At 39.7% G+C, this 25,439-nt stretch overlaps 1 protein-coding gene across 1 annotated transcript; it reads right to left on the bottom strand.

Moving 5' to 3' along the window:
* Positions 1-587: 587 nt before the first annotated feature.
* On the bottom strand, positions 588-23,132 carry LOC106911558 (LIM/homeobox protein LMX-1.2-like). Its single transcript, XM_088010703.1, has 5 exons — positions 23,087-23,132; positions 19,706-19,783; positions 19,028-19,094; positions 4,586-4,750; positions 588-1,373 (listed from the first exon to the last, which is right to left on the bottom strand). Exons 3-5 carry the CDS (start codon positions 19,092-19,094, stop codon positions 1,216-1,218), a joined length of 390 nt encoding a protein of 129 aa, XP_087866829.1. The 5' UTR covers positions 19,706-19,783; positions 23,087-23,132; the 3' UTR covers positions 588-1,215.
* Between the last annotated feature and the right edge of the window lie 2,307 nt (positions 23,133-25,439).

The raw sequence follows: 25,439 nt of genomic DNA, 5'->3' as shown, positions 1-25,439 counted from the left end.
TCCAGATGACAGTGGATTTGTTGGAGCAGGTGTATGACGGTGTCTTCAACTTAAACTCCACAGCAATAAGCAAACTGGAGGGGAATCTTGGCATATACTTTTTGACTCTCTCCTGGACCTTCATAATGTGCAAAGGAATAGGTCTATAGTCGTTGATTACTGATGAGTTACTTTTCTTTAGCCCATCAGCAGCATTTAGCCATGATTAATAATTTCACAAATATTTCATCAACAAAACCTATTTTTAACTGTAAGTATACTTTGATTATTTATGTTGTTTAACATTAGTAATTTATTTATTTTATGCTTCACACCATAAAATGGGCATATAAGACACAAATATATTCAATGCAGATGTCTGACCGTATGATCATCTTTAGGACTCTACCCCAAATTTGGAGTAAAAACACTGGAAAAAAAATTACTGAACCAGGCTGTTATACCAGGGGTGGCAAGTGCTACGCTATGCTTTGGATTCAGTGAAGTTGTGTACAGCAACTGATCATGGACAGCAATTTTTGATTTGATTGATGTATACAGCACTTACTTTATTTTAAAGTGTAGCATCACTTTATTTTTAAAACTTCCAGTGATAATTTTGTCAGTTTAATGAAATCACAGGATTGTAGAAGAATGCATTGTTTATTTAAGGTATCAACATTTGTTGAGTCTTTTAAGACACATTGTCTTAAAATTAGAAAGTAAATAGCAATGTAACAGTTTTCTCAGAGAATACAACCATCCAAACACTTATAGGAATAAAAGGAGTTTGGGGCTTAACGTGTACAACAAAACTTCATCATTTAAAAAATAAATATTTACATTTGATGCCCATTTAAATGTAACACGGATGCTGGTGAGAGATAAATAGTTGTCCATTTTAAAGGGCAATTCTGGATATTCTTTAGGATGTAAATTACATTTCACACACATACAAGAACAAATCCAAATAGACATGTCAGTAGAATTATATTTACTAACAGTTACCTTCTTATATGAAAAGTCCTTAGAATAAGAAAATCTCTGATAGATTTGGGATCTCTTTACACATGCTGACTGACAGAAGCTTGAACATGTTTGAAAGTAGTTTTTTTTTTTTGCTGCATTAAATTCCCCAAATCAAACACAATCAGTCAATTTTATCTTTAACTTTGTCTATTTGTGAATTGTTTGGAAGATATTTATTCAGCAGCATGAGATAATGATGGCCAGGTCTCAGGAAGCAAAGTAGGAGCTGTGCATGGAGTAAAGGCTGTCTATTGGGTTTCCTGTTTGTGCCTGTAGGAAGCCTCCACCTGGAAAGGCAACAAAGGACTCACTTACACTTGTCATAGAGGTGTCACTCTCATTGTCATGGAAAATGGAATCCATACCTAGGCAAAGGAGAAATAACACAGAAAAGTGAAAAATAAAGCAAGACAGCATGTTGTCGAGAAAAGTCGAGCTCAGCCCACTTCCCCATGCTGGAGATTTTAGTTTAATAATAACAATAAATAAAGTTATCTTTAAAACTGATTACACAGGTGACATCAAGACCCAACAGTAGTCAGATGGTAATAAAATCAGTCTGGTTGTGTGTGTTTTTATTGTGTCCTGCAAACTTTGCTTTAATTGTACTTTTTTCTATTTAATCATAAAAAATCATAGTCAGGCAGAAAGAGAGTTATGAAACAGGAAAAGCAGGTTTCCTGGAAAAAGAGGAAGTTTCCAGCCTGCAGTGATTAAAAATAGTTCAGACTGCTCATTTTGAGCTCTAAAGGTTTAAGGAATAAAATCTAGACATTTTGAGTAATTGGATAAAACCCAGAGTAAAATCCTTGAATTAATAATGATAACTTATAGTTAAGTTAATAATCAATATTGGTTTAACCAGTGGTTGATGTTGGTTTGATTATAAGAATATTTACACTTACTCTTATACTGAAAGGTGAAATGTGTAACTGTAACTAAAGGTCACTGATGTTGTGTTGGAGGTAGATGGTAGGTGAAAGGTCAGGTGGAAAGAGGAACTGATGGGAGAGCGGAGGTGTCTTAAGGCCTTATTGCTAAACTTTAAACGTACCTAAGAGAAGGTTAGACACAAGAGGGCTGTTGAGCAACTCGGGGACATTAGAACAGACATCAGGTCATGTCCAAAGATGGTGATGGATATGAGATTATCGGTCCAAGCAGTCAGCCAATAAAACAGGCACAGCAACAAAGCTAGCCAATGCAAATGCACCAAAAGGGTGGATAAACCCTTTATAAGGAGAGTGCAAAAGAGGAGTCTTTGGTTGGATCCTTCAGGCAGCTTCGAGCCAAGATCGAGATGGACAAAGAACTCTGCAGCTAAAGAAGAGCCGGAGCCACAGAGCCGAAGACTGTTCTGCACATGGGGACCAACCCGTTAGCCCCGCAACATGTGGCTTCAAATTGCACTTCTCTCACCAGCTGGGTTCGAGACCCCAAAGACAAAGATGAAGATAAAGACAAAGACAAAGAACAAAGGCAAAGAGGAAGAACTGGTGTGTTCCTTCCATGAGACCAGCTCGTCTACATCTCGAAGGACCAGAGAGATCGTGAGACGAAGAGAAAGGAGCTACAGAGCTGCAAGACAAGAAGGAGAGGACCGCTACGAGCATGAGGAAGTCACCCTGAGGCCCGAGATCTGCCGCTCTGACTCAGTACTCCTCCTGTACTGGGAGCCTCCTGCTGCTGCAACACCTTTTTCATCATCAGGCCAGTTCTGGGGTTCAAAATGCCAAACTCCGTCCGTCTCTCTCAAAGTTTCCCTTTTTTAGTTCACAGTGTCAGCATTAGGGAAAGATAGGCTAGATTATTGATTTTATTTATTTGATTATTTCTGTTACTGATGTAAGCTGTACTGACCCTTGCAAAATTGCCTTACTAATAAAATACTTAGCATTAAGAAAATCTAAAAGATGTTGTGGACATTCAGTTAATGAGTCACCTTAAAGTTCTTTGATGGTTGTAAAATAGCTATGAAGTTTGATTCTGGGAGGAGAAAGTGGAAAATGTTTTATAGGTTGCTTTTAGCCAAAACTAAAACAACACCCTTGGGACTCGCCTGAGTCACTAAAACCAACCTGGTTCAGTAACAAGTGCAAGTTGTAATAAGAGAAAGAGCGACCGTTAACAGGTGTGCTCTGTGAAACTAGCTGATTCCGGGCTACTCTATCTGGCTAGTTCACAGGGTGAAAAAGGGTGGGACATCTGGATGGAGGTCGTTAGAAGCCAGGCTAGTCTTTCTCGCACCCAGCTTAAGCAGAGTTTACTTCAGTTCTGGGTAGGGTAAATCTCGGCAGATTTAGGAAACTCAATTGACCCGTTAGACGGAGAGCTGGGAGCAACATCTCCCTCCTCTCAGAAGAGGAAGTAGAGAGAGAAAGAAGGGGGGGGGTGTTGTGCAACAACAATGTACAGCACCCCAAAATAGCAAACACTTTACTTTCTTTATTTTGACAATTCAATATTAAATGTGTTTTAGCGACAAAATAGCAATGGTGGAGAAGTTGTCTTCCATCAGAACTCTGGGATTTCATGCTGCATGTGGAACTGACCTTAGCAAGTCACTGTAAACCTTGCCCTCAATATTCTAATGAGTGAAGGAAGGAAGAAATGCAGCATCTGCAAAAGCACAGTGCAAATACATAAAGATAAACTAGACCAGCACCTACATAAAACACATGTTGGAAATACTCTGTGTTTTTACAAAGTACAGTACAATTGGATGGTTTGGTTAGAGCTAAGTCACAGTATTGTGTTAAAGGTTGTTGATTTATTGATTTGTAGGAGATCAATCACATCTCTTCATAGAAAGCATTAAAACTGCAGTGTATAACTTTCATAATGAATGTTTTTCTCATATTTGTTAAAACTGTCGTGACGGACTAGCATGAGACAGATAATCTGTGAAAAATATTAACCTCCTCCCAGTGCTGTGATTCCAAACTGCAGAAAAGCACCGTTCCATACCAGAAACAACCAATCAGAACCAGGAAGTGTCTCAACACTTCCTGGTTCTGTAAGGAACTTGTAAATTATGCTTGTGTACGGGCTGCACAATGTACTAATGGAAGAGAAACAACTTATAGTTCCAGGAAAATTGTGTATTTGCCATCATTGGTGGCCATGCTAACTAGGTGAACTTCAAATAGGTTCATGAGAAAACAACATTATATGAAAATACAACATCTCAAGACAGGAAGGCAAAGATTGGGCACAAATAAGTTATCTAAATGCAAGAAAAAACCTTCCAAATTGGCTAAGTCAATGTATTGGAGAGGCCATACCAAAGACCATAGAATATTTGAGGGTTGCACTAAAAATGTGTCAGAAAAATCACCAGATTTGTCAGGAGTGGACCAAAATTTCAGCAAACTTCTTACAAGCTTCATAGGAACCTTGTAGAAAGATAACCAGAAAATTTGACTTAAATCAGGTTGTTCAAAAGTAATTATAACGCATGTTAGGGAAAATTAAGTTAATTTTTGAAAAGAAAGATGGAAAAAATGTCTCTTGAAATTTAAAGAAATCAGAAAAATGCAGAATAAGAACTTTAAAATATCTTGAAAATGATGCTAACCATAGGGATTCATGTGGTCACCAGGCATTTGAGGTGGCGTGAGGCCCTGCTGGAGGCAGTCTATGTTGTACCCACAATGCTCTATGGTCACCAGCTGGGGCCGGGTTGGAGGCAGAGACCCTGAGAAGTTGCTGAGCAGACCATCCATACAGCCAGATATTACTTCTGAAAAAGTGAAAAGCAAATAGTCAAAACAGTTTTCTCAGCTCAACTTTTGTTCACACATTGTGCGGTCATTTTATGAATATGAAAACCCATTCCTAAATATGGGTTATATTTTTATAGTTCATGCTGTACATTTAATTCCCTTTCTGGGGTTCTTTTTTACCCTCAAGTTGATTTTGTCATAAGTGTGGTTGGTGGTGAGGAGAGACGCTGAGACCCAGGTTATGGTGATGATGAAGATTTAATGATGAGAAAGCACACAAACAGTCCAAGGCAGGCAGCACGGCAGGAACAAGCACACAGCTAGATACCGGTAGCAACTGTCAAACGGACCAGACGGAACAAACACAAACCAGGACTTTACAGTTCTACTGGAGTGACGAACTACGACATAGACAAGGACCCGACGAGGAACACAGACAACAGGAGGGTTTAAATACACACGGGGTAATCAAGGGAATGAGACACACCTGGGGAGCAATCAACGGGGAGGACAGGACAGAGACTCAGGGAAACAGGACTGAACACAGAAAACTCAAATATAAACACAAAAACACGGATCTTGACAGTACCCCCCCCTCAAGGGCGGATACCAGACGCCCACAAAAACAGAAAAGTCCAAAAACACAAAACAACCCAACAGGGTGGGTGGAGGGGCGACGGAAGGAGGGCAAGAGTCCATAGAAAAAACAGTCCAACAAAAAAACAACCCAACGGGGTGGGCGGAGGGGCGACGGAAGGGGCCAGAGTCCAGAAACAAAAATTAATCCACACAGGAACTGAAAACACAGGAAACACAGTCCGGGGGCCGCCCACGGCACAGGAGGTGGAGACGTAGAGGGGGGTCCGGCGGGCGGCGTCTCCGGCGCAGGAAACGGAGACGTAGAGGCGGGTCCGGCGGGCGGCGTCTCCGGCGCAGGAAACGGAGACGTAGAGGCGGGTCCGGCGGTCTCCTCCGCCGGCGCGGGAAGCAGAGACGTGGAGGCGGGTCCGGCGGGCGTCGCCGGCGCAGGAACCGGAGTCGTGGAGCCGGGTCCGGCGGTCTCTGCCGCCGGCGCAGGAAGCAGAGACGTGGAGCCGGGTCCGGCGGTCGTTCCTGCCACCGCAGCAGGAGGCTCGGACGGAGCTGGCTCGAGGAGCTCGGGAAGCTCGGGGTGCTGCGCACCGGCAGCGGGCTGCGCACATGCAGACTCAGGAAACTCGGGGGGAGCAGACTCGGGGAGCTCGGGCGGCTGCGCTCCGGGAGCAGACTCGGGGAGCTCGGGCGGCTGCGCTCCGGCAGCAGACTCGGGGAGCTCGGGCGGCTGCGCTCCGGCAGCAGACTCGGGGAGCTCGGGCGGCTGCGCTCCGGCAGCAGACTCGGGGAGCTCGGGCGGCTGCGCTCCGGCAGCAGACTCGGGGAGCTCGGGCGGCTGCGCTCCGGCAGCAGACTCGGGGAGCTCGGGCGGCTGCGCTCCGGCAGCAGACTCGGGGAGCTCGGGCGGCTGCGCTCCGGCAGCAGACTCGGGGAGCTCGGGCGGCTGCGCTCCGGCAGCAGACTCGGGGAACTCAGGAAGCTCGGGGGGCTGCTCGTCAGCAGCGGGCTCGAGGAACTCAGGAAGCTCGGGGGGCTGCTCGTCAGCAGCGGGCTCGAGGAACTCAGGAAGCTCGGGGGGCTGCTCGTCAGCAGCGGGCTCAAGGAACTCAGGAAGCTCGGGGGGCTGCTCGTCAGCAGCGGGCTCGAGGAACTCAGGAACAGACGGCTGCTCGTCAGCAGCGGGCTCGGGGAGCCCGGGGGAAGGCCATGCCACTAACCGTGCCGCCTGTCGTCCCGGGGCTAGTCTGGCCGCCTGAAACCCCATCACCATGGGAACTGGTGACGGGCGGACGGAGGCGGCTGGAGACGGGCGGACGGAGGCGGCTGGAGACGGGCGGACGGAGGTGGTGGAGTAAAAGTCCAGCTTGGGAGGATGGGACAGCACCTCCCTTGCTGTCTGGAACTCCCACTCCACATCCTGGAGAATCTCCATCAGCTGCCCCTGAGGGAGATACGGACCCCACCTCTCCAGGTGGATCGAGATCCGCGTGGCTGCGTTAAGCCGTCCGGCCGCTGAGTAGGGCCTGGCCAACTCAGCCTGGTACCTCCTGATCTCACCGATCAGGTTTCGGCGGTCTGATGGGTCCATGATGTTGTGGTAGCGTTCCTCACCGGTCTTGGTCGGGTCCTTCTGTCATAAGTGTGGTTGGTGGTGAGGAGAGACGCTGAGACCCAGGTTATGGTGATGATGAAGATTTAATGATGAGAAAGCACACAAACAGTCCAAGGCAGGCAGCACGGCAGGAACAAGCACACAGCTAGATACCGGTAGCAACTGTCAAACGGACCAGACGGAACAAACACAAACCAGGACTTTACAGTTCTACTGGAGTGACGAACTACGACATAGACAAGGACCCGACGAGGAACACAGACAACAGGAGGGTTTAAATACACACGGGGTAATCAAGGGAATGAGACACACCTGGGGAGCAATCAACGGGGAGGACAGGACAGAGACTCAGGGAAACAGGACTGAACACAGAAAACTCAAATATAAACACAAAAACACGGATCTTGACAGATTTCTTGATTTCTTTAAAGCAAGAACTGTTTTGCCTTAAAGCTGCAGTATGTAACTTTTATAAAAATATATGCTTTTTATTTGTTAAAATTGCAGTCATGACAGCATGTTAGACAAGTAATCTGTAAAAAAAAAATCAACTTCCTCAACCTCCTCTTAGTGCTACTATTGCAGTCTGCAAAAATGCATCTTTCTTGTGTCAAAGCCAGGAGGAAGGTCTTAGCGCTAAATGTAAAAGGGAAAAAAAGGAGCTGCTAAATGTAAAAGAAAAAAAAAGAGCTGCTAAATGTGCTAATGGCAGAGAAAAATTTGCCACAACAGGAAAACTATATTTCTTCCATGATAACTAGTCTGAGCATTTGTGGCAAGCTTTGTTATCAGGAAGAAGCTGTAACACAGCAGAAGAAAATGGGTAGGAGGTGAGCAGCTCATACACAAGCCTGATCAACAGAGCTAATGTGACAGCTCCTTTTACCCATCCCATCATGCACACAGTCGAGGCCAGTCAGTTGGATTTCATGACATTTATTAACAGCGCCCTCTGAAATTAGTGGTTGAGAAAACACAAATGGCGTAGTGAGCCTCCCGACTGGTTAACCTATCGCTCACAGCAGAGCACTGAACAGACTGCGCAATCCGCAAACAGTTATTACAGTGAATCTCGACATGTCATATTTTTTGTGACATGTGATCGTATAATGGTTTCAAGAATACATTTTTAAAATTAATTTAAGACAATTTATTTTTGTTTTTTGAAATAACAAATTAGAAAAATAAATACAAACAGCGGTCAAAATTAATTATTAAATTACTTAAGAGCACCCTCTGGTGGTTCACAGAAAATAAGATGACCACGTCATGTCATCACAGAAACACCTAACAAACAAACTTACAGACTGGCAAACATAACTGACAAACTGACAAACATAACTGACAACATAAATTACTGACATTTAATGTAACAATTACCTGAAATTAGTGGTTGAGAAAACACAAATGGCGTAGTGAGCCTATCACCTATCACTCTGTGTAATGCAAGAAAGATCCAAGTTAACCCTTGAACACAACCTCCAACACCACTCAGAAGATAATCGGATTTGATGACTCACCATCAGTGATGGCATAGTTACTTTGAAAAAGTAACTTTAATTGGATTACTGATTACTCCTTGAAAAAGTAACTTAGTTAGATTACTGATTACTTGATTTGGAATGTAACGAAGTTACATTAAAAGTAACTTTTTTAGTTACTTTCAGCAGCTGCTAACAACTACGCTCTGCCACCTGTGAAAATTACGTTGATCTTTGCCAATACAAAAGAAACCTTTAGTAATTTGTATATTTTTGTGTGTTCCACTATTGTCTGGAAAACTATAAAAAGGACTTTGGATTCCCCCATCCCCCTCACCCAAAGTCCAGGTTCTGCATTACGGCCCTGCGTTTGGTGTCAGAGCGCAGCACACAGAGCTCCTCCTGTGGCTCCACAACTCAGAAGGCTGCACAGATTTGTGACGCTTATCTTAATATTAATAGTTATAATAGTGTTTGGTTGTACAACTTTACGGACTCGTTCATCCGTGGCTGTTTTCACGTTTATTGCGCTGTTCATGTTAGTCTCGATGTTTGCCGTTTTCTGGAGCGCTTGAGGTAATTCACAGGCGGGGTGCAACTACATATTATTCAGGTGGATGCGAAAACATACTGGATTTGAAATAGCAACGCGTTAGATTACTCCTTACTGAAAAAGTGGTCCGACATGGTCAGTCTAAGTAACGCATTCCTGATATCGCTGCTCACCACAGCAGAGCGCTGAACAGATTTGCGTGGAATTCTCAGTTTCCCCCCATATTTATAGGGCACCATGTAGGGGGCCCCAAAAACCACCACTTATAGGACAATTATGAAACATATTTTAGCAGGAATTTCATTTGTATATCTAATACCTGTTACACTAAGACCCACCTCTTGACTCTGATTGGCTATTTCTGGCTGATGTGTGTATTTCTGACTTAGCACTGGGAGAAGGCAGAGGAGGTACATTTTTTTCAGAGATTATTTGTCTCTGTAATGACATTGTGACATTTATAGTAGCTTCATGCAACACTCCAGAAATGTTCAACAAAAATGTGATATTGATAAGCAGACAGGTAACCTGAAGACTTTCTAGCATGAAACACAGCTTTACATTGGGGTGAAAGTCTGGACTGCATTTCCAGTTCATGTAGGGAAATTATGTCCAAAATTCCCTCAATAATTATTTGTCATCAGAGCTCAGTAATTTGACATTTTCCTCATGTGAAAAATCATTTACCTACCTGTTTAAAAATTGAGAAACTTCTCCTTACATCATTAAAGTAAAACAATTCGTTGCAAGTTACCCCAACTATTTATACTCATAGGCTGCATATTCCAATGTAGGTACTTTTTCTGATGCCAGGCGTAAAAGAAAAAAATACAGTGCAAAAAATCAGCAAGAATATTGGTTAATATAGACGCTTTAATAAACTGTACTGCTAAACTGAAAAGCTAAAAAAGCAAAGTGAGTGTTGAGTTACAATGTACTTAATAACTCAAGATTTTTTTTGTAATAATTTCTTTGTCATTATAATATCAAAACACACAATTTCACTATGAAGTGATTTATTTTTACAATAATATATATTTGATAATGTATGTAGAAATCATTATTTTATGGATAAAAATAAAAATAAAGTTGGTCTTGGGGACCCCTGGTGACCGCGGTAGGTACCGCACGCTTCGCCGGTATCATGATCTGCCTTGTAATGAGCAGAGCATCCAGACGTCCAAAGCTCCAGTCAGAAGTTAAGTAAGCAAAACAATGTCTCAAAAAATGAATTATCCTTCAGGGAAGGAGAAAAGAAAGAGGAAGAATAGAAAAAAAGCCAAGATAAAAGTTTGTTTTAATGTGCCTTTGTAACGTCATGTAAAAGATTTGTAAAGCTGCTAATAGAAAATTAGCTTGATAGCGACCTGGAACGGTCCAGTTCAACAGCCAAACATTTATGCTAGGGTCTTTTTATGTTTGTGTGAAACTGAGTTTAAATTTTAAATGAGTTGATTCTCATGGTTGGCTCTGTATATTTCTGAGGTCTTTTGGCTTCAAAACACCGTGTTTGATAACGTTTGATAGCAATAATTAAAACTTCTCAAAGTTTGACATTGTTAAAATGTTTTCTATCAGGCTACATAGCTGCTACATCGATGAGCTACTCTGTGCTGTAGTTGGGAATATGTTGTTTGCTGCTGAGCATAATCATTTTGTGGCTAAAACAAACATTTTTACATCAACTTCTAAGTTATGTGAAACTTCTGTTAAAATCATTTGAAGGCACAGAATCAGTCCAGTACCAATCCACATTCTCTGGGGAGAAAGACTCACCTGGTATAAATTGGGCCGGCCCTGAGTGCAATACAGAAGTTTGCATTGAATTAGGTTATGTCTGGCACAAATTCAGAGGATTTGTGTCCAAAGTCCTCGTCCCAAAGTGATCTAAAGGAATTAATTGTTTGTAGAAATAAAAAATAGCACCTTTCAATTTGACAGTTGGTTTTAGAAAAAATATCGGTAACACTTTCTTTGAAGGGGGTTGAATAAGACTGACATGACACTGTCATAAACATGACATAACACCTGTCATGAACATCAATAAGTCTTCATGAATATTTATGACTGTTGTCATAAAGCGTCATTCGGTAAATTATGACACTTTTAATACAAAGTTGACATTATTCAAAATGTCTTTGTTATGACAACTTGACATTAACCAATAAATCATTACTGTTTAAACTTTATCTTTAATAACATAAAGTTACCTAATTTTTAAAGTGCAATCAGTAATACTTTTATAACAAATTTATGTCAGTAATGATTTCTTGGTTATTGTCAAGTTGTCATAACAAAGACATTTTGAATAATGTCAACTTTGTATTAAAAGTGTCATAATTTACCGAATGACGCTTTATGACAACAGTCATAAATATTCATGAAGGCTTATTCATGTTCATGACAGGTGTTATGTCATGTTTATGACAGTGTCATGTCAGTCTTATTCAACCCTCTTCAAATAAAGTGTTACCAAAATATCTAAAGGTCAATCCCTGGGAAGGTTGGGAAAACTTGAATAGGTAGAATGGGCAAAACTACGCACCTGCAAGTATCTAAAAAATTGATGGTGTGGGAATAATTGAGATGTCTTGTTGCAAAGTTGACAAAACATGAGAAATTGCCTCTCAAACATGTTGCACAAAACTTTTATTGGGATTTCTGCAGAGGATATTATTGACAAAAGAATATTATGAAGAAGCTGCTTAGAGTTTAAAGGAAGATGAATTTAGCTAGGTCCAATTTCAGCTAAAGGTTCTTTGCTTAGTTTTGACATTGGGGGGTGGTTATAAATGCAAAATAGTTTTTTCAGACTGCTTGCAACAATAAAAATTACAAAAATCAAATCATCTTCTTCATACTTTTCTAAAAATAAAACAAAAAATGCAGTGCGTTGTGTTGATCTATAACATAAACCCCACTAAAATATACCCCATCTTGGAGATAAAATATGAAATCATTCATGGATAACTTTTGGAAGTTAAAAATATAATTACTGCAAATAATGCTACATGACCTATATAATACTCATGCAAATTTGAAATAAAATGTTATATCCATTTTTAGTTAAGACTTTACAAGTCAAAGCATACAGTAGATGTATTATATAAACTGAATGGTTGTCTTAAGGATGGCTGACAATCATTAATGTTTCCATGGATTTTCCAGTTTATTCTAGCATCAACTTCAAACATTTCCCATTTGCTGATTTGCTTAGCTCATTTGGTTATCAGCAGCAGTTTCCGCTGTAATAAACCAAATGAGCTGTTCTGCCAATATTGACATCCTGCAAATCCCAGAGCAGATAGAAGCTGTACTTGCCAAAGCAGTGAGACACTTATCTAAACTGTCTGCTCATATCCCCTGCAAGATCACAGTGGCAATTAGCCCACACTGCACACACTGCAGTAAGCAAGCTCTACTGATAAAATCAGGGCTTCCACTTTATAGAAGTGCAGCCAGAAAAATTCATATTCCCCAGCATCTGACATCAGAACATATGATTATTTTAATTGTACAACTGGGAGTGTACCATTGTTCTTTTAATAAACTTAATAATTTGTACTGTAATTCAGGGGCGCCGTATCCACCTTATTCCTACACCCCATGATGCTTTGCATGAATTATGGGCGCGACTTCCGCCGCTAACTGGAAACTCCATTTGTTTACATGTTAGCAACTCGCTAACCAGCTTTCGTGAGAGCTTTTAGGCTATGAAATATGTGGGAACACCAGCTATCAAAGTTTAAATGTGAGAATATTGGTTACCGCAACCTACAGCTATTGGGGGGATGACAACTTGAAGAAATGGCCGCATTTCTTCAAGTCACAATAGCATATGTAGCTACCCGCACTAGCATAGTTAGCTTCTTCACTGACTCAGTTGCTTCGGATGCAGATGTGGGTTTTCTTCCGTTGGCTTTTTGTCTACACATAAAGCATTTTGGGTTCTTTCTTCAAGTTTAGAATTTTTAGCCAAATTCTTTTTGTTTGCTTATCTGTCGGTAGGCAATGAAGACTACCGCTTTTGTTTTGGGAGCACGTTCAAAACACACTTGCTGCAGCCAGCCACAAATTAAACTTGGTCTGATTATTAGAGAACAGCCACGAACAGCCAGTGTTGTATAAAGTACTGAAATCTCAGAGTCAAGTAAAAGTATAGGTACCTCTCCAAAATATGACTTTGGTAAAAGTCCAAGTCACTGACTGAAATATTACTTGAGTTAAAGTCTTAAAGTATCTGAAACGTCTTGTACTTAAGTATGGAAATTACTGTAAAAATGGATGTACTCAAGTAATGTAATGAAAAGTATAAGTAAAAAAGTAAAACAAGGCAAATGCAGTTTGAATGACATTTTTTATATTTTGGTAAACTTGTCAAATACACTTAAAATAATGTACACAACCAAGTGCAGGCAAAATTAAACCTGCTAATAGATATACCTGGAGGCATCATTTAGTTAAGAAAATTAGGTGCTTCACCTATACCACAAGATTAACTTAACCTGCTTTCCAACTGAACCAGCTTCTTCGTATACCCTCCAGGACAGAAAATACAAAGCTTTTGCAAGCCTTAAGTTTACCCTTCAAGTAAAGTCAGTGCTGATAATGAGAAAAATAAATAGTCAGTACGGAAAATGCGGCCAACATGAAGTAAAAAAGCTGTTACGATTACTCTACTTCAGAAACTATTGGTGTGAAGTAGATAATTGGCCTTGCAAAGGTCAAGTTAAGATATTCTAAAACTTTTAAGCACTAAATACAATATCGCTATGGCTTCCATCCCCCCTTGAACAGAGGAGTCTAGGTAGCCTGCTACAGTCAACATTAGGCCTAAGCTAAATGCACCACATGTAGAACTGAAACAATGCCAAACAAAGTTCATTTATACAGGTAACGTTATGCTCAAGATTTCACAATAGTGCCTAGTGACCAAGCTGTAGTTACTGAAACAGGAGGATTATAACCATTTCATAAGAGGTTACATCGATGTGTTTCTTCAAGTTGGACAAGGAGTTTTTGTAAGATCTTTCGGCAGGTATTACATACACTTCATGCGGTACGACGAATCTATAACACCCATGAAAGAGTATAGTGTGTTTAAATAAGCCCATGGGCTCTCATCACCAGCTGGTGGTTCCCCTGGAGCCGTGTCCGACGTAAAAGTAAAACGTTGTTGTGGTCTCCGTCTCCTCCTCCATGTGGCTGCTGCTGATTGCGAGACTTGCTTTGTGTTTAATGGGAGAAGCGAAACAGGTGTATCCTATTGGTGGTGATGAACAAGCCCAGGCAAGTAGGCTACCGACTTAGTTGCAGTCAATCAGTAAGTGGGGTCAAAACACTAGCGTTTCTCTCTCGCGCTTTTTTGTAATGAGTAACTACACCACACATTGAAAATGTATCGGAGTAAAAGTATGCAATTAAGTTCGGAAATATAGTGAAGCAAAAGTGAAAGTTATCAAAAATGTTCATACTCGAGGAAAGTATGAAGTACTCCAAAATATACTTAAGTAAAGTAGTGAAGTGTTTTTACTTCGTTACTATACAACACTGTGAACAGCACAACAGTTACCCGATGCTCCACAAGGGCATCTTACGACACTTTCCAGTGGAAAGTTGCTCTCTATAACAGGTTAATGTTTGATTCGGTTCGGATCTAGTCCAGTGGGAAGATTCTCCGTATTACGGTCTGGAGCGCAGGAGCTGCGGTTATTTCTCCGTTGATTTGCAGCGACACTCAGCAACGGAAAACCTCGAGGTTCTGGTTGTGGTGAACTAAATAATCCCAGATTTTTGATTTTGTTTTATAAATAAATTTTCCTGGCCCAATCATAATGATAAATACTCAGATCATGAACTTTATTATTTTTTAAATTCAAACGAAAAATAAAATTCACATCACACCAAGCTAATATTGCGTAGCCTTTTCTGCAGATTCACATATTATATGTTTAATCATTGAATTTAATTCTTCAATATCATTACTTAAATTTGGCATAATCTCCATAAGTTTGTCACTTGCCGTCTTATTATATATTGTCCAATTAACCCCCTTTATTCTCCATTTAGGATGCCAATTTTCTTCAACTACTACCTTAAAATTATGAAATTTAAGCAGAATAGGATAGTGATCACTTCCAAGGGGGTTATCATTAATTACTTCCCATTGACTAATTCCTGCTAACTGATCTGGCACTATAGTAAGATCAATTGCAGATTCTGCTCCATGTCCTACATCAAATCTATTTCCTCTTCCATCATTTAGACAAATTAACTTATAGTCATCCATGAATTCCTCAATTATATTTCCATTTTCATCAATCTTTTTACTTCCCCATAAGGTATTGTGAGCATTAAAATCTCCACATAAACTATTTCTTCCATTCTCCTTCTCATAAATACTATCAAGTCTTTCTCTACTTAACTTTTTACAAGGATTACAAAAATTTATTATATTAAATTTTTATTTACTGATCCATACCTCAACCCCTATAACTTCTATTTCTTCATTTATATTCAAAACTTTATAATTAATACCATGTTGAACAAATATAGCAATACCTCCTCCTACATTTGGATTTCTATCTTTACGTAATGCTATGTATCCATTAAGAATAAAATCAAGTAATGGTTTTAACCAGGTTTCTTGAACACAAACTATATGTGGTTTAACATTCTGACTTTCAATAAAATATTTAAACTCTTGTCTATTAGCAATTAAGCTCCTTGCATTCCACTGCAATATGGATAAAACCATCAAATTTCACCATTACTGGACTGTTGACTTTCATTTATCCCAGTAGTTAAAACTGCACTAACAGACTCAAATGACAAGTCTTCCATCTCAAGGTATTTTTCTGCTGCTTTGATTATTATTTTAATTCGGTCTGTTCTACTTTCTGTCTGTGCTGAACAATTTATTACTTCCACAATAAATGCAACAAATTTCTTCTTCTCCACTATTATTGTACTTCCTAAGGTTATCATGCTCTACATTTGCTCTGTTGTTTGAGATGGAGTTTGTGGCCTGTGCCACAAGCTCCATCTCTTTTAGCATTAATATTTAAATTACTTACCTTCTTAATTGCATCTGCAAAGGTAATTTTTTCCTTTGTGCATATATTTTGCACCTGCACTGACCTTTTATGAGCTTCACATCCCTTAAATGTTGCACTATGTTCCCCTCCACAATTACAACATTTTAATTTAATTCCTTCAGAACATTTTCCATATTCATGCTCCCCTCCACACTTAGCACACCTGGCCTTAGCTCTGCAAACAGCAGCAATATGTCCAAACCTTTGACATTTGACATTCTGGTTGGTGGAGGAATGTATTGTCTTACTGCATAGGTGACATAGTCAATCATTACTTTTTCAGGTAATCTATCCTCTTCTAGGACTAACAACTGATTTACTAGGACTTTTAACCCCTTCTCTTGTAATAAACAAGCGCTTCACTTTAATCACCCGAGCTCCTTTTACATTACCTTTAATCTTATCCTCCGACAAATCAGTTGATACTCCAGATATTACTCCCATTGCCTTTCCTCTGTCCTGCCATAACTATGGTTTGATTGTTTTCCCCAATATTGTCTTGCATCTCATTAGTCCATGCACCTGATCTCTATCTCTGCTTAACACCAATAGATTACCATCTCTTAACGTTTTAACTACTTTCACCTCACTTACTATTTTATGTATTGCCTCACTTATTTTTAAAGGATTCAAAGCACATGGATTCTGGAACCCAATAATCATTTTAATTTCATTTCCTTTATTCTCTTCTCTTTTTCTTCATCAGATTCAATTCCTTTCCTCTTCTTATTTCCTCTGTTCACTGTTTGCCAGTCTCCTGTTTTAGCACTACTTTTACAATAATCACTATTCATACTACAATTATCTGAATCATCTAATTCTTCACATTCATCCATCGCACTTCCTTGTTCAAATTAATCCACAATTTACTCCAAATTACATCTCCATCACTTTAACTTTAACCAACAAATGCCTCAAAGCCCTGCGTGCCCAGCGACTCCCACAAACGCGTCAGCTGCCTCTGTCCCTTCTCTACGACCAGCTTCTCTGCTTTTCTCTTTATTATTGTCAGTTCTTCAGAGAAACGAGCTGCTAGCAGCGCTGCTAATCCACGGTCATTCTGTTACAAATCTTAACGATCGTGTTCCTGTCGCTTCCCGTAATTAAACTCACAATTACGATCGTTTGTACTGAGCAGCTCTCTGATAGCAGACAGTGTGTCCATAAACAAGTTTTACTAATATTGTATTATAACCGAAAAGAGAGCTGTAACTTCTATCATGAATATAGACTAGCAAAATAAACTAGAAATTACAATGAAATACTGCTACTTCTGGTGGGCACCGGAAGTAAGACCCATAATCATTTCCCCAGTAAGCCTCCCAGGAATAAGGTCGATAAGGGGGAAAATTTATGACAATTCTAAGGGCCCCTGACCAACAGGGGGCCCTCCACAATTTATTTATTTATTTTTTGTTCCTAGAAATTAAAAAAAATTGGAGCCCTGTCAATTAGAAAATTAATCATATTGTGTTTTTGAAGATTGCTTTTAGCAGTAAAAATGAAATGTTACCCCTCCCAGACCAAAAAACACATATCCATATTTGCCCTGAACACCCCCCCCCCCCCCCGGATCTGCATGAAATGGTTCGTTCGGCTTGACGGTGACAGTGTTCAGCAGCAGTCAGTAGAAGACAAGAATGACTGTGGCAGCTACTATGCTGCTAAGAAAAATAATAGACAGGTTTTCAAAAAAGAAAAGAAATAGAGAGGGAGAGAAAGAAAAAGGTAAGAGTGTCAATTTGTAACCCAGTTTTTCTCCGAGGTGAGTAGAGTGTGTGAGTTTATCAACCATTTAGCATAGTTAGCTTAGCTACAGACTACTGTTTGCCTCCATTTCACTAGCATTTAATGAATTAAGGGAACAAATTACCAAGATATTCATATATTTAACCTGTCCCTTATACCTTTTACCACGCTTAACAGATGAGTCAGTCAGCAGCAGCTCTAACCCACGTCCCTCCTGACCTGCTCTCTCCTTAGTGAAATTGAAGCTGCAGTATGTAACTTTTATTAAAAAAAATATTTTCACATATTTGTTAAAACTGTCATTATGTTGTGACAGTATGGTATGAGAGATAATCTGTGAAAAATCTATTTCCTCTGCTTTCTCCCAGTGCTATCTAGAAACAAGCAGTCACTGGCAGGAGAGTTTTAGTGCTGTCAATCACAATCTCATGTGGCTGCTTATCCTTCCTCCCCCTCGCTCTGTGCTATGCTGCAGCTAGCATAGCCTGTTGTTAATGCTCAGTCTAGTTAGCATAGCTACCGATGACGGCAGATAAACGGTTTCCTGTAACGATATGTTGTTTGTCTACTAGCACATTTAGCAGTGAGTGAATGAAGTTGACTGACAGCACTTAGACTATCCTACTGGTTCTGATTGGTTGTTTGTGGTCAGAACTTTAGCTAGCAATAGTAATTCAGGGAGGAGGTGGAGGAGATTGATTGTTTTCATGGATTATCTGTCTCATAGCAAACTGTCACGACTTGGTGACAACTTTAACAAATATGGAGAAACATGTTTTTTATTAAAGTTATATACTGCAGCTTGAATAAAATTTAACTACATAGCATTTTTGAGAAGTCTGGATTGCTTCATGTATATTTTTCATGTTGCTTTTGACTGTTACTCATGGGGAGAGATATTTCAGTAATCTAAAACTAATAGAAAAAAAATTAAGCAACCTACTTGCATACTGTATGTGGATGTAAAACTCGTGAGCAGTAAATATTGTGCTAGTTATCAGTATTGAACCAAAGAAAGCAAGGCCGTTGCAAGCCTTTAAATTGTTACGCTTTTGATGGGTCAAATAGACTCAAAAAATTGTAACAGCAGCTGCGCAGGGGGGACCCAATCAAATTTTTTGTCAGGGGGCCCAAGATTCCTGGTGGCGCCACTGCTGTAATTTATATGTACTGTTATACACATTCACTATTACTGATGGTAAACTTACCTGGGCCCAGTCTTTGACTGCTGTGTTGCTCCTGCTGTAGATGCTGTCTGCGTGCTAACTTCTTCATCTGTAAGTAAATAAACATAAATTGGTGTGTGAACTTTGAATTTGAATTTAATTGAATCAGTCTAAATCATAAAGTTTAAGAAAAAAGTATCTAGTGAGCTTTTTTATTAAATTGCTGAATCAGTTTGGTCTATTGCCAACTATAGAAAGAACCACATAAATATCACAAATGATTGTGAAATGCTTAAAATTCTGAGACTAAGACCGACAAGCAATTTAAGACTCATGCTGACGGACTGGTTGCTAATTGGGGTAAAACACCTTGTGGCTGGCCAAACTTTGGCAAGCCTGTTCGCCCAAATACGAGCAAACAGAGCAAATGGTAGATTAGAAATGCTTAATCTACTGGGTTTAACTGATACAGATCTGATTCAGACATTTAAGCACTTTTGGCAAAAGGCAGGAAGGAATAATTTTTAGTGAGAGATGTGGGAAAGTTTGGTCATACAACATGCAAATAAGGATCTAGTATCTGACATAAAGAAATAACAGAATAATTGGGCTTGTATTAATCAACTTTGCATCTTAACATTACTACTACTACAGCCATGAGAACAGCAGTATACATGCATAATGTGGTTCTGGAGGCTGGTTTAGGTACACGTTGCTGACCTTTGCCCTTTGGTTTTGGAACCACACCTGAACCACACGAACACTTAGCCCGGTCTCTGCTGCCAGGGTTTCTCTGACCTGGAAGATCAAACTTATTAGTATTTTTTTGTGCATTTCAATTATACATGGAATTATGTTGTAACCCCCCGAGCTCTCCATAATACAGAAAAGCATATTGAAATCTTTGGGTCAGTTGCTTGTAAGAGCTGTATAAAGGTGAGCTCTTTAAATCTCCAGTACCAATGTAAGCAAACACAACAAATGCAGAAAAAAATGACTCAATTTCAACTACTTAACCATAAAAGTCTAGAAATTACAAATCAATCAAGCTCAAGTTCCTGCTGTCTTGATATCATACCTATACATTTTCTTAAGGGAGTCCTACCTGTCATTGCATCTGATCTGATTCAAATAGTAAACTCATCCCTCTCATCAGGTGCTGCCCCTCAGGTTTTAAAAACAGCAGCTTTATTCAAGCAGCAGCTTTATTCAAGGTTTTATTCAATTTATTCCAGATTGTTCTGATAAAAATGAACAATCTGGACAAATCACTATTACAGAATTACAGGCCGATCTCCAACCTTCCATTCATCAGCAAAATTATTGAAAATGCTGTTTCAGCAGTTAAATTGTTTCTTGACGATAACCAACCGCTTTGATATGTTTCAGTCTGGCTTCCAGGCTCACACAGTACAGAGAGAGCCCTAGTCATAGAGATCAAAGACATCCATATAAACACAGGCTGTGGAAGAACTGTGGTTTTGCTGAACTTAGTGTTGACCATGACTAAAACAACTGGAAGTCGGGTCGGACTCTCCTGTCCAGTACTCAAGTGGTTTGAATCTTACATAAAGAACAGTTTTAATAGGAAACTTCTTATCGAAGCAGTCCGAAATCACAAGGCTCAATCCAAGGACCTCTTTTATTCAGTATCTTTATGCCCCCTTTAGCTCAGGTTATAACAAGAAATACGATTAGCAACTACGCAGATGGTAGACAGCTCTACATTACAGTGTCATCAGGTGACTCGGTCTGAACCCATCCGTGCACTGAACAGATGCTTAGAACATGGATGTGCCATAACTTTCTTCAGTTGAACAGAAACAAAATTGAAGTTATCTTTGGACCTAAAGAGGAACGATCTGGAGTCAACACACAGCTTCAGTTATTACAGCTGGAAACTAGCAGTCAGACCTGAAATCTGAGTGTAGTGATAGACTCTGACATGAACCTTCAGAGCCACATAAAGACAATTACAAAGTCGGAAATGTCTTATCACCTGAAGAATATTTTCAGAATTAAAGGACTCAGCAAGATCTAGAGTAGCGGTTCTCAACGTGGGCGCTACCGCCCCCCAGGGGCGTTCAGAGGAAGGCAGTGGGCGCTGGCGGAAATTTTTACAAAAGGGGGGGGGAGGGGGGGCTGGGATTCCTCTGGGGGGCGTTTGGTCGAAGGTAAACTTTACACCTTATATGCACAACAATACCAGATTAGACTTTGAGCAACTTGGTAAAACTGTATTGTGTAACATGAAATCATGCTTGGCTGCAACGGTATCGATGGCAGTTCTTCTTCTTCTTCTTCTTCTTCTTCTTCTTCTTCTTCTTCTTCTTCTTCTTCTTCTTCTTCTTCTTCTTCTTCTTCTTCTCCTTCTCCTTCTTCTTCTATTCAGTGTTTGTAGCTTGTAGCTCCGCTCCTGCTACTGGTAGCTTCACCGCATCAGTTCAGTGTCTCACCGGCTGATGACGTTGCTGTGATTCACTTTGTCTGGTATTTTTGTACATATGTTTTGGCAGTTCTGTGATCATGTCAAAGAAGCAACTTATATTAAAAAGTGTTTTATTTCCGTTTGAAAGCTGCCCGCTTCCCCCCACCACCAAGAAAGGTACATAAGGGTTAAGGAGCGTAGAAAACATACGGTCGCTCTAAACCCACCCCCGCCCAAGAGGTGAAGGAACGAGGTGAAGGAGCGTAAGGGCGCGGTGAAGTGTATGCGAAGGCATCATCGGCGCCGCCCCCTCCAGATGGGGTTTTGACGCCCCCTCTGGTGCAGCGCCCCTATGCGTTGCATGCGCTGCATACCCACTTTTTGCGCCACTGCCTCTAACGTTTGTATCTTTACGAGAGGTTTTGGTTCTAAGAACGGTGTAGAATTGGGTTGAGGATGTTTTTAAAAGACAAGGGTTGGCAGCTCACCGCGCTGCGTAGTGTCCGTCTCTAGGCAACCGTGACAACAGCGTCAGTCCATAGAGTTCTGGTGTCCTTTAGCTCCCACCACGACAATTTAGCTGACCTTAATATTATCCTGTATCTTGTTTTATTTTGGTCATTATTGTTATAATTAGTGTTGATATGTGTGTGATAGGCGTGTCTATCGGCGTGTCTTTGACATTTATAGAAATACGGAACAAATCGCGTCCCGTATCGGTTCAACATGACACTGTGTGTCCCATGACTTTGTATTTTTGTCTTTTTATGATGTAAACCACTTTGAAATGCCTTGTTACCAAGGGTGTAGGAATATGTGTTTCTGTCTCTGCCTCCCTCTGACTCTCTGCAGCCTGATGTTCCTGCATGAATTCATGTATTTACAACAGACACTTCAGTAATGTACAGTGTCAGAATGTGAACTAAATATAAAAAGTATGTTTTTATCATACAGAATGAGAATTTAAACTTAATTTTCAGATGTATACATTATTATACATCTCAACTCTATTTACTGTGTAGCAAAAATTTTCACTAATTTATTTTTAAATCTCTCCTCAAGCACTTTTCTTATTGTCTTCTAACCATTAACCTTATGGTGTGGAAATAATGAAAACATATTGAAACGTTGAAAGAAATCAACCTGACATCAGTCTCCTCCTGTTCTCCTTTCTGGTTCTATTATAATTAATATAATTTTTATATCTTCACACCCTGAAACTCCACCTGGCTCTCCTATGTCTTCCCTGACCTGCTCCTCTCATAATAAAATAGCTTAGTTTATTTAAAAATTAAAAACAGTTAATACATATTTCAATAAACTAAATGAAGACCTCACCAGAGCTTCTTCACCTTTCTTCAACATCATTCTAGCACTGCTGTTCTCCTAAATATATAATATAATATAATATAATATAATATAATATAATATATAAACACATGTTAAGTGGTCGAGTATGATCAGGTGTTGCTCATTTTGCTGCTGTTTCAGTCTAAATCATTGTGACTAGACTAGCTAACTGTTAAAGTTAGTGGTAAAATTTTGGACATGTGACTATTCCAGAATTTAAACAGCTAAACCAAAAATATTTAGTTCTATATATGAAAGTAAACTGACAACAAGATGTTATAAACGAGCGATATTCATGGCAACATTCCTGACAGATCGTTTACCTCCTTCAAACGGAGTTTCTGACTCCATCTGCTGCTGCCTTTACTCTGAGCCGTTCAGAGGGGGGAGGAGGAGGAAGCGCTCTGCTGAATGCGCTGTTATGCGCCTTCAAAATAAAAGCACGCGAGTGGAAGATTTTAAAATTCTTCGCAACTGCAGTGAAATTATTGGGGGGGACGAATGTGGCTCTCTCCAATATTGGAGAGAGCCACATTCCTACGCCCATGCTTGTTACTAAAATGTGCTGTAAAAATAAACTTTAAAAAAGGGGGCAATGCTAAGTATTTTCCAACGACAATCAATTACTTAAATCACCTTCATTTGTTATAAAAATGCTTCATATACCAAACATGACTTAAAAGAAATCTGGCATCAAAATTTAACACCTTAAAATTGGTCCTCTGTCTCTTTAAGAAACTTCTACTCTATCCAACACTCCACTTTCAGAAAAGCGGAGTATTTCTGAAGGTCTAGTAATGTCCATATATATTACAAAAGATGGATAACCTGGCTTTAAGATTACAATATTACATCAGAACAGTACAAAAAACATTTTTAATACAGAAATGTTGGTTTAAGGACATGTTATTAAAAGTTCATTTTAATCTGACAAATAAAAGCCTCAATAGAAAACATGTTCTAATATACATTGGGAATACTGAACATGAATGTAATATGTAAACTAGCTTCAAAAGAGTTACTTTAGTTAGAGCATCCAATGACTGGTTCTAAGGAGAACGTTTAGGTAGAAAAGTATGACTGTGAGAGGCATATTTTCTTTTACTGCCAGATAATTCGCTCACCTTTCTGCAGGGCTTGGAGGAAACCTCAAACGAAGCCTTAAAGGCACGTCTCTGCTGCGTGGTGAGAATGGTGCGCGGCCGTTTAGGACGCCGAGGATCTTTGCTGTCATCACTCCTTTTCTCTGCTGTGATGAATTTTTCTGGCTTTACATCTGAAGTCTCTTCCTCACTCTTTTCTGTGAGTGAACACATAACAGATCACAAATAACACCTTTTTTTTATTCTGATCCTTTTTAACTTGCATGGTAGAATTCAACATGAACAGAAATAGACGTGAAGAGTAGCACAATGGGATATACAGTAGAAAGCACTAAATTAAGAGGAAACCCCCAATTATACCTGAATCTGAACTGTCTGGGCTCATGGTCCTCAGCAGGTCTCTTTCTTTCACATAGTCTGCCTTACACAGCAGCTGTTGACCAGCCTTCAGCACAAACTCATCTCCTTTGCTCAGCCGGCGCTTACAGACACTGCAGCAGAAGCAGCTGAGGTGGTAAACACTCTGCACAGCTCGCATTACAAACTCTGTTGGAGCGATTTTCTCCAGACAGCCACTGCACTTGGTGAAAAATAATCTGAGGACAGAAAATTGAGAGAATACTTAGAATTGAAGTGATTTTAATTAACATCATTATGGGACTTTAACCTAAAATCTAAATGATTTGGCACAAACAAGTCAGCAAATATCACAACAACCAAAAGATTTGGAGAAAAAAAGAAAATAGTAAATACAGTAGAGCCAATACCATGCCCTAGTATACTGTATGCCCTGATTAGTCATAATATTATGACCACTGATAAGGTAAGTGAGTGATCATCCTACAGTGCAACATTTTGAAGACAGATTTTTATCCAGGTTATCCAGACATTAATTTAGCAATTGAACCTCAACCTATAAGGTTTTGCAGACAGACCCCTACTTCTCTGACTGACAACACCTTTCTAGCAAAGGCTCTTCCAGCAAAAAAAATAAATGATTATGAGCATGATATGCACTGTATTTTATAACTGTCTCATAAAAATTAAGAACTGGAAAAGAAGCAAGATGTCAGAGCATAATGTTCGACTACTTAGAATGATTTACTGTTTCTACTTATCTATAGACAAATGCTTTAATGTTGTAGCGCTGAAGGCCTTCTCACAGATTTAACTCAGTAGAGAAAAAGTTTTCCAAACGACAAGACATGGTCTATCTGAAGAATCAAGATTGTTTCTGATGTTGACACTCGATTACTGGGCTTATGTATGTGATGTGATCTATGCAAAATACCACATTTCTTTTTCTGAATTACAACAATAATATTTTATAAAAACTGTTTATCTAAAATTGTTATGACAGAGTGTATATGCAGAATAGTTGTGTTTTACTGTTCTGTATTAAAGCAATTTTTAAAAAATCAATTTAGCTTTCAAAGAAAGCTTTCAAATGCAGTCAAATTGAAATGTTTCCACAATAACAATATGTCAATGTCAAATGTATTTATATAGCACTTTAAAAACATGTGTAAAACTGCATCAAAGTGCTGTACAAAAATTATAAAGTAAGTTGATG

Source organism: Poecilia mexicana, unplaced genomic scaffold (genome assembly GCF_051168715.1).
Source record: "Poecilia mexicana isolate PSO_F unplaced genomic scaffold, ASM5116871v1 scaffold_12, whole genome shotgun sequence".
Lineage (NCBI taxonomy): Eukaryota > Metazoa > Chordata > Actinopteri > Cyprinodontiformes > Poeciliidae > Poecilia > Poecilia mexicana.
The sequence above is the reverse complement of the archived record's forward strand: the minus strand, read 5'-3'. Positions and strand labels throughout refer to the sequence as shown.

What these genes read in the sequence shown, in the direction of transcription:
- LOC106911558 (XM_088010703.1), bottom strand. Translation starts at nt 19,094, where the DNA reads ATGAAGAAGTTAGCACGCAGACAGCATCTACAGCAGGAGCAACACAGC. An exon ending in CAGTCAAAGACTGGGCCCAG is followed by an intron (nt 4,751 to 19,027) that starts GTAAGTTTACCA and finishes TCACTTTTTCAG; the next exon opens with AAGTAATATCTGGCTGTATG. An exon ending in TGACCACATGAATCCCTATG is followed by an intron (nt 1,374 to 4,585) that starts GTTAGCATCATT and finishes TCCTTTGCCTAG; the next exon opens with GTATGGATTCCATTTTCCAT.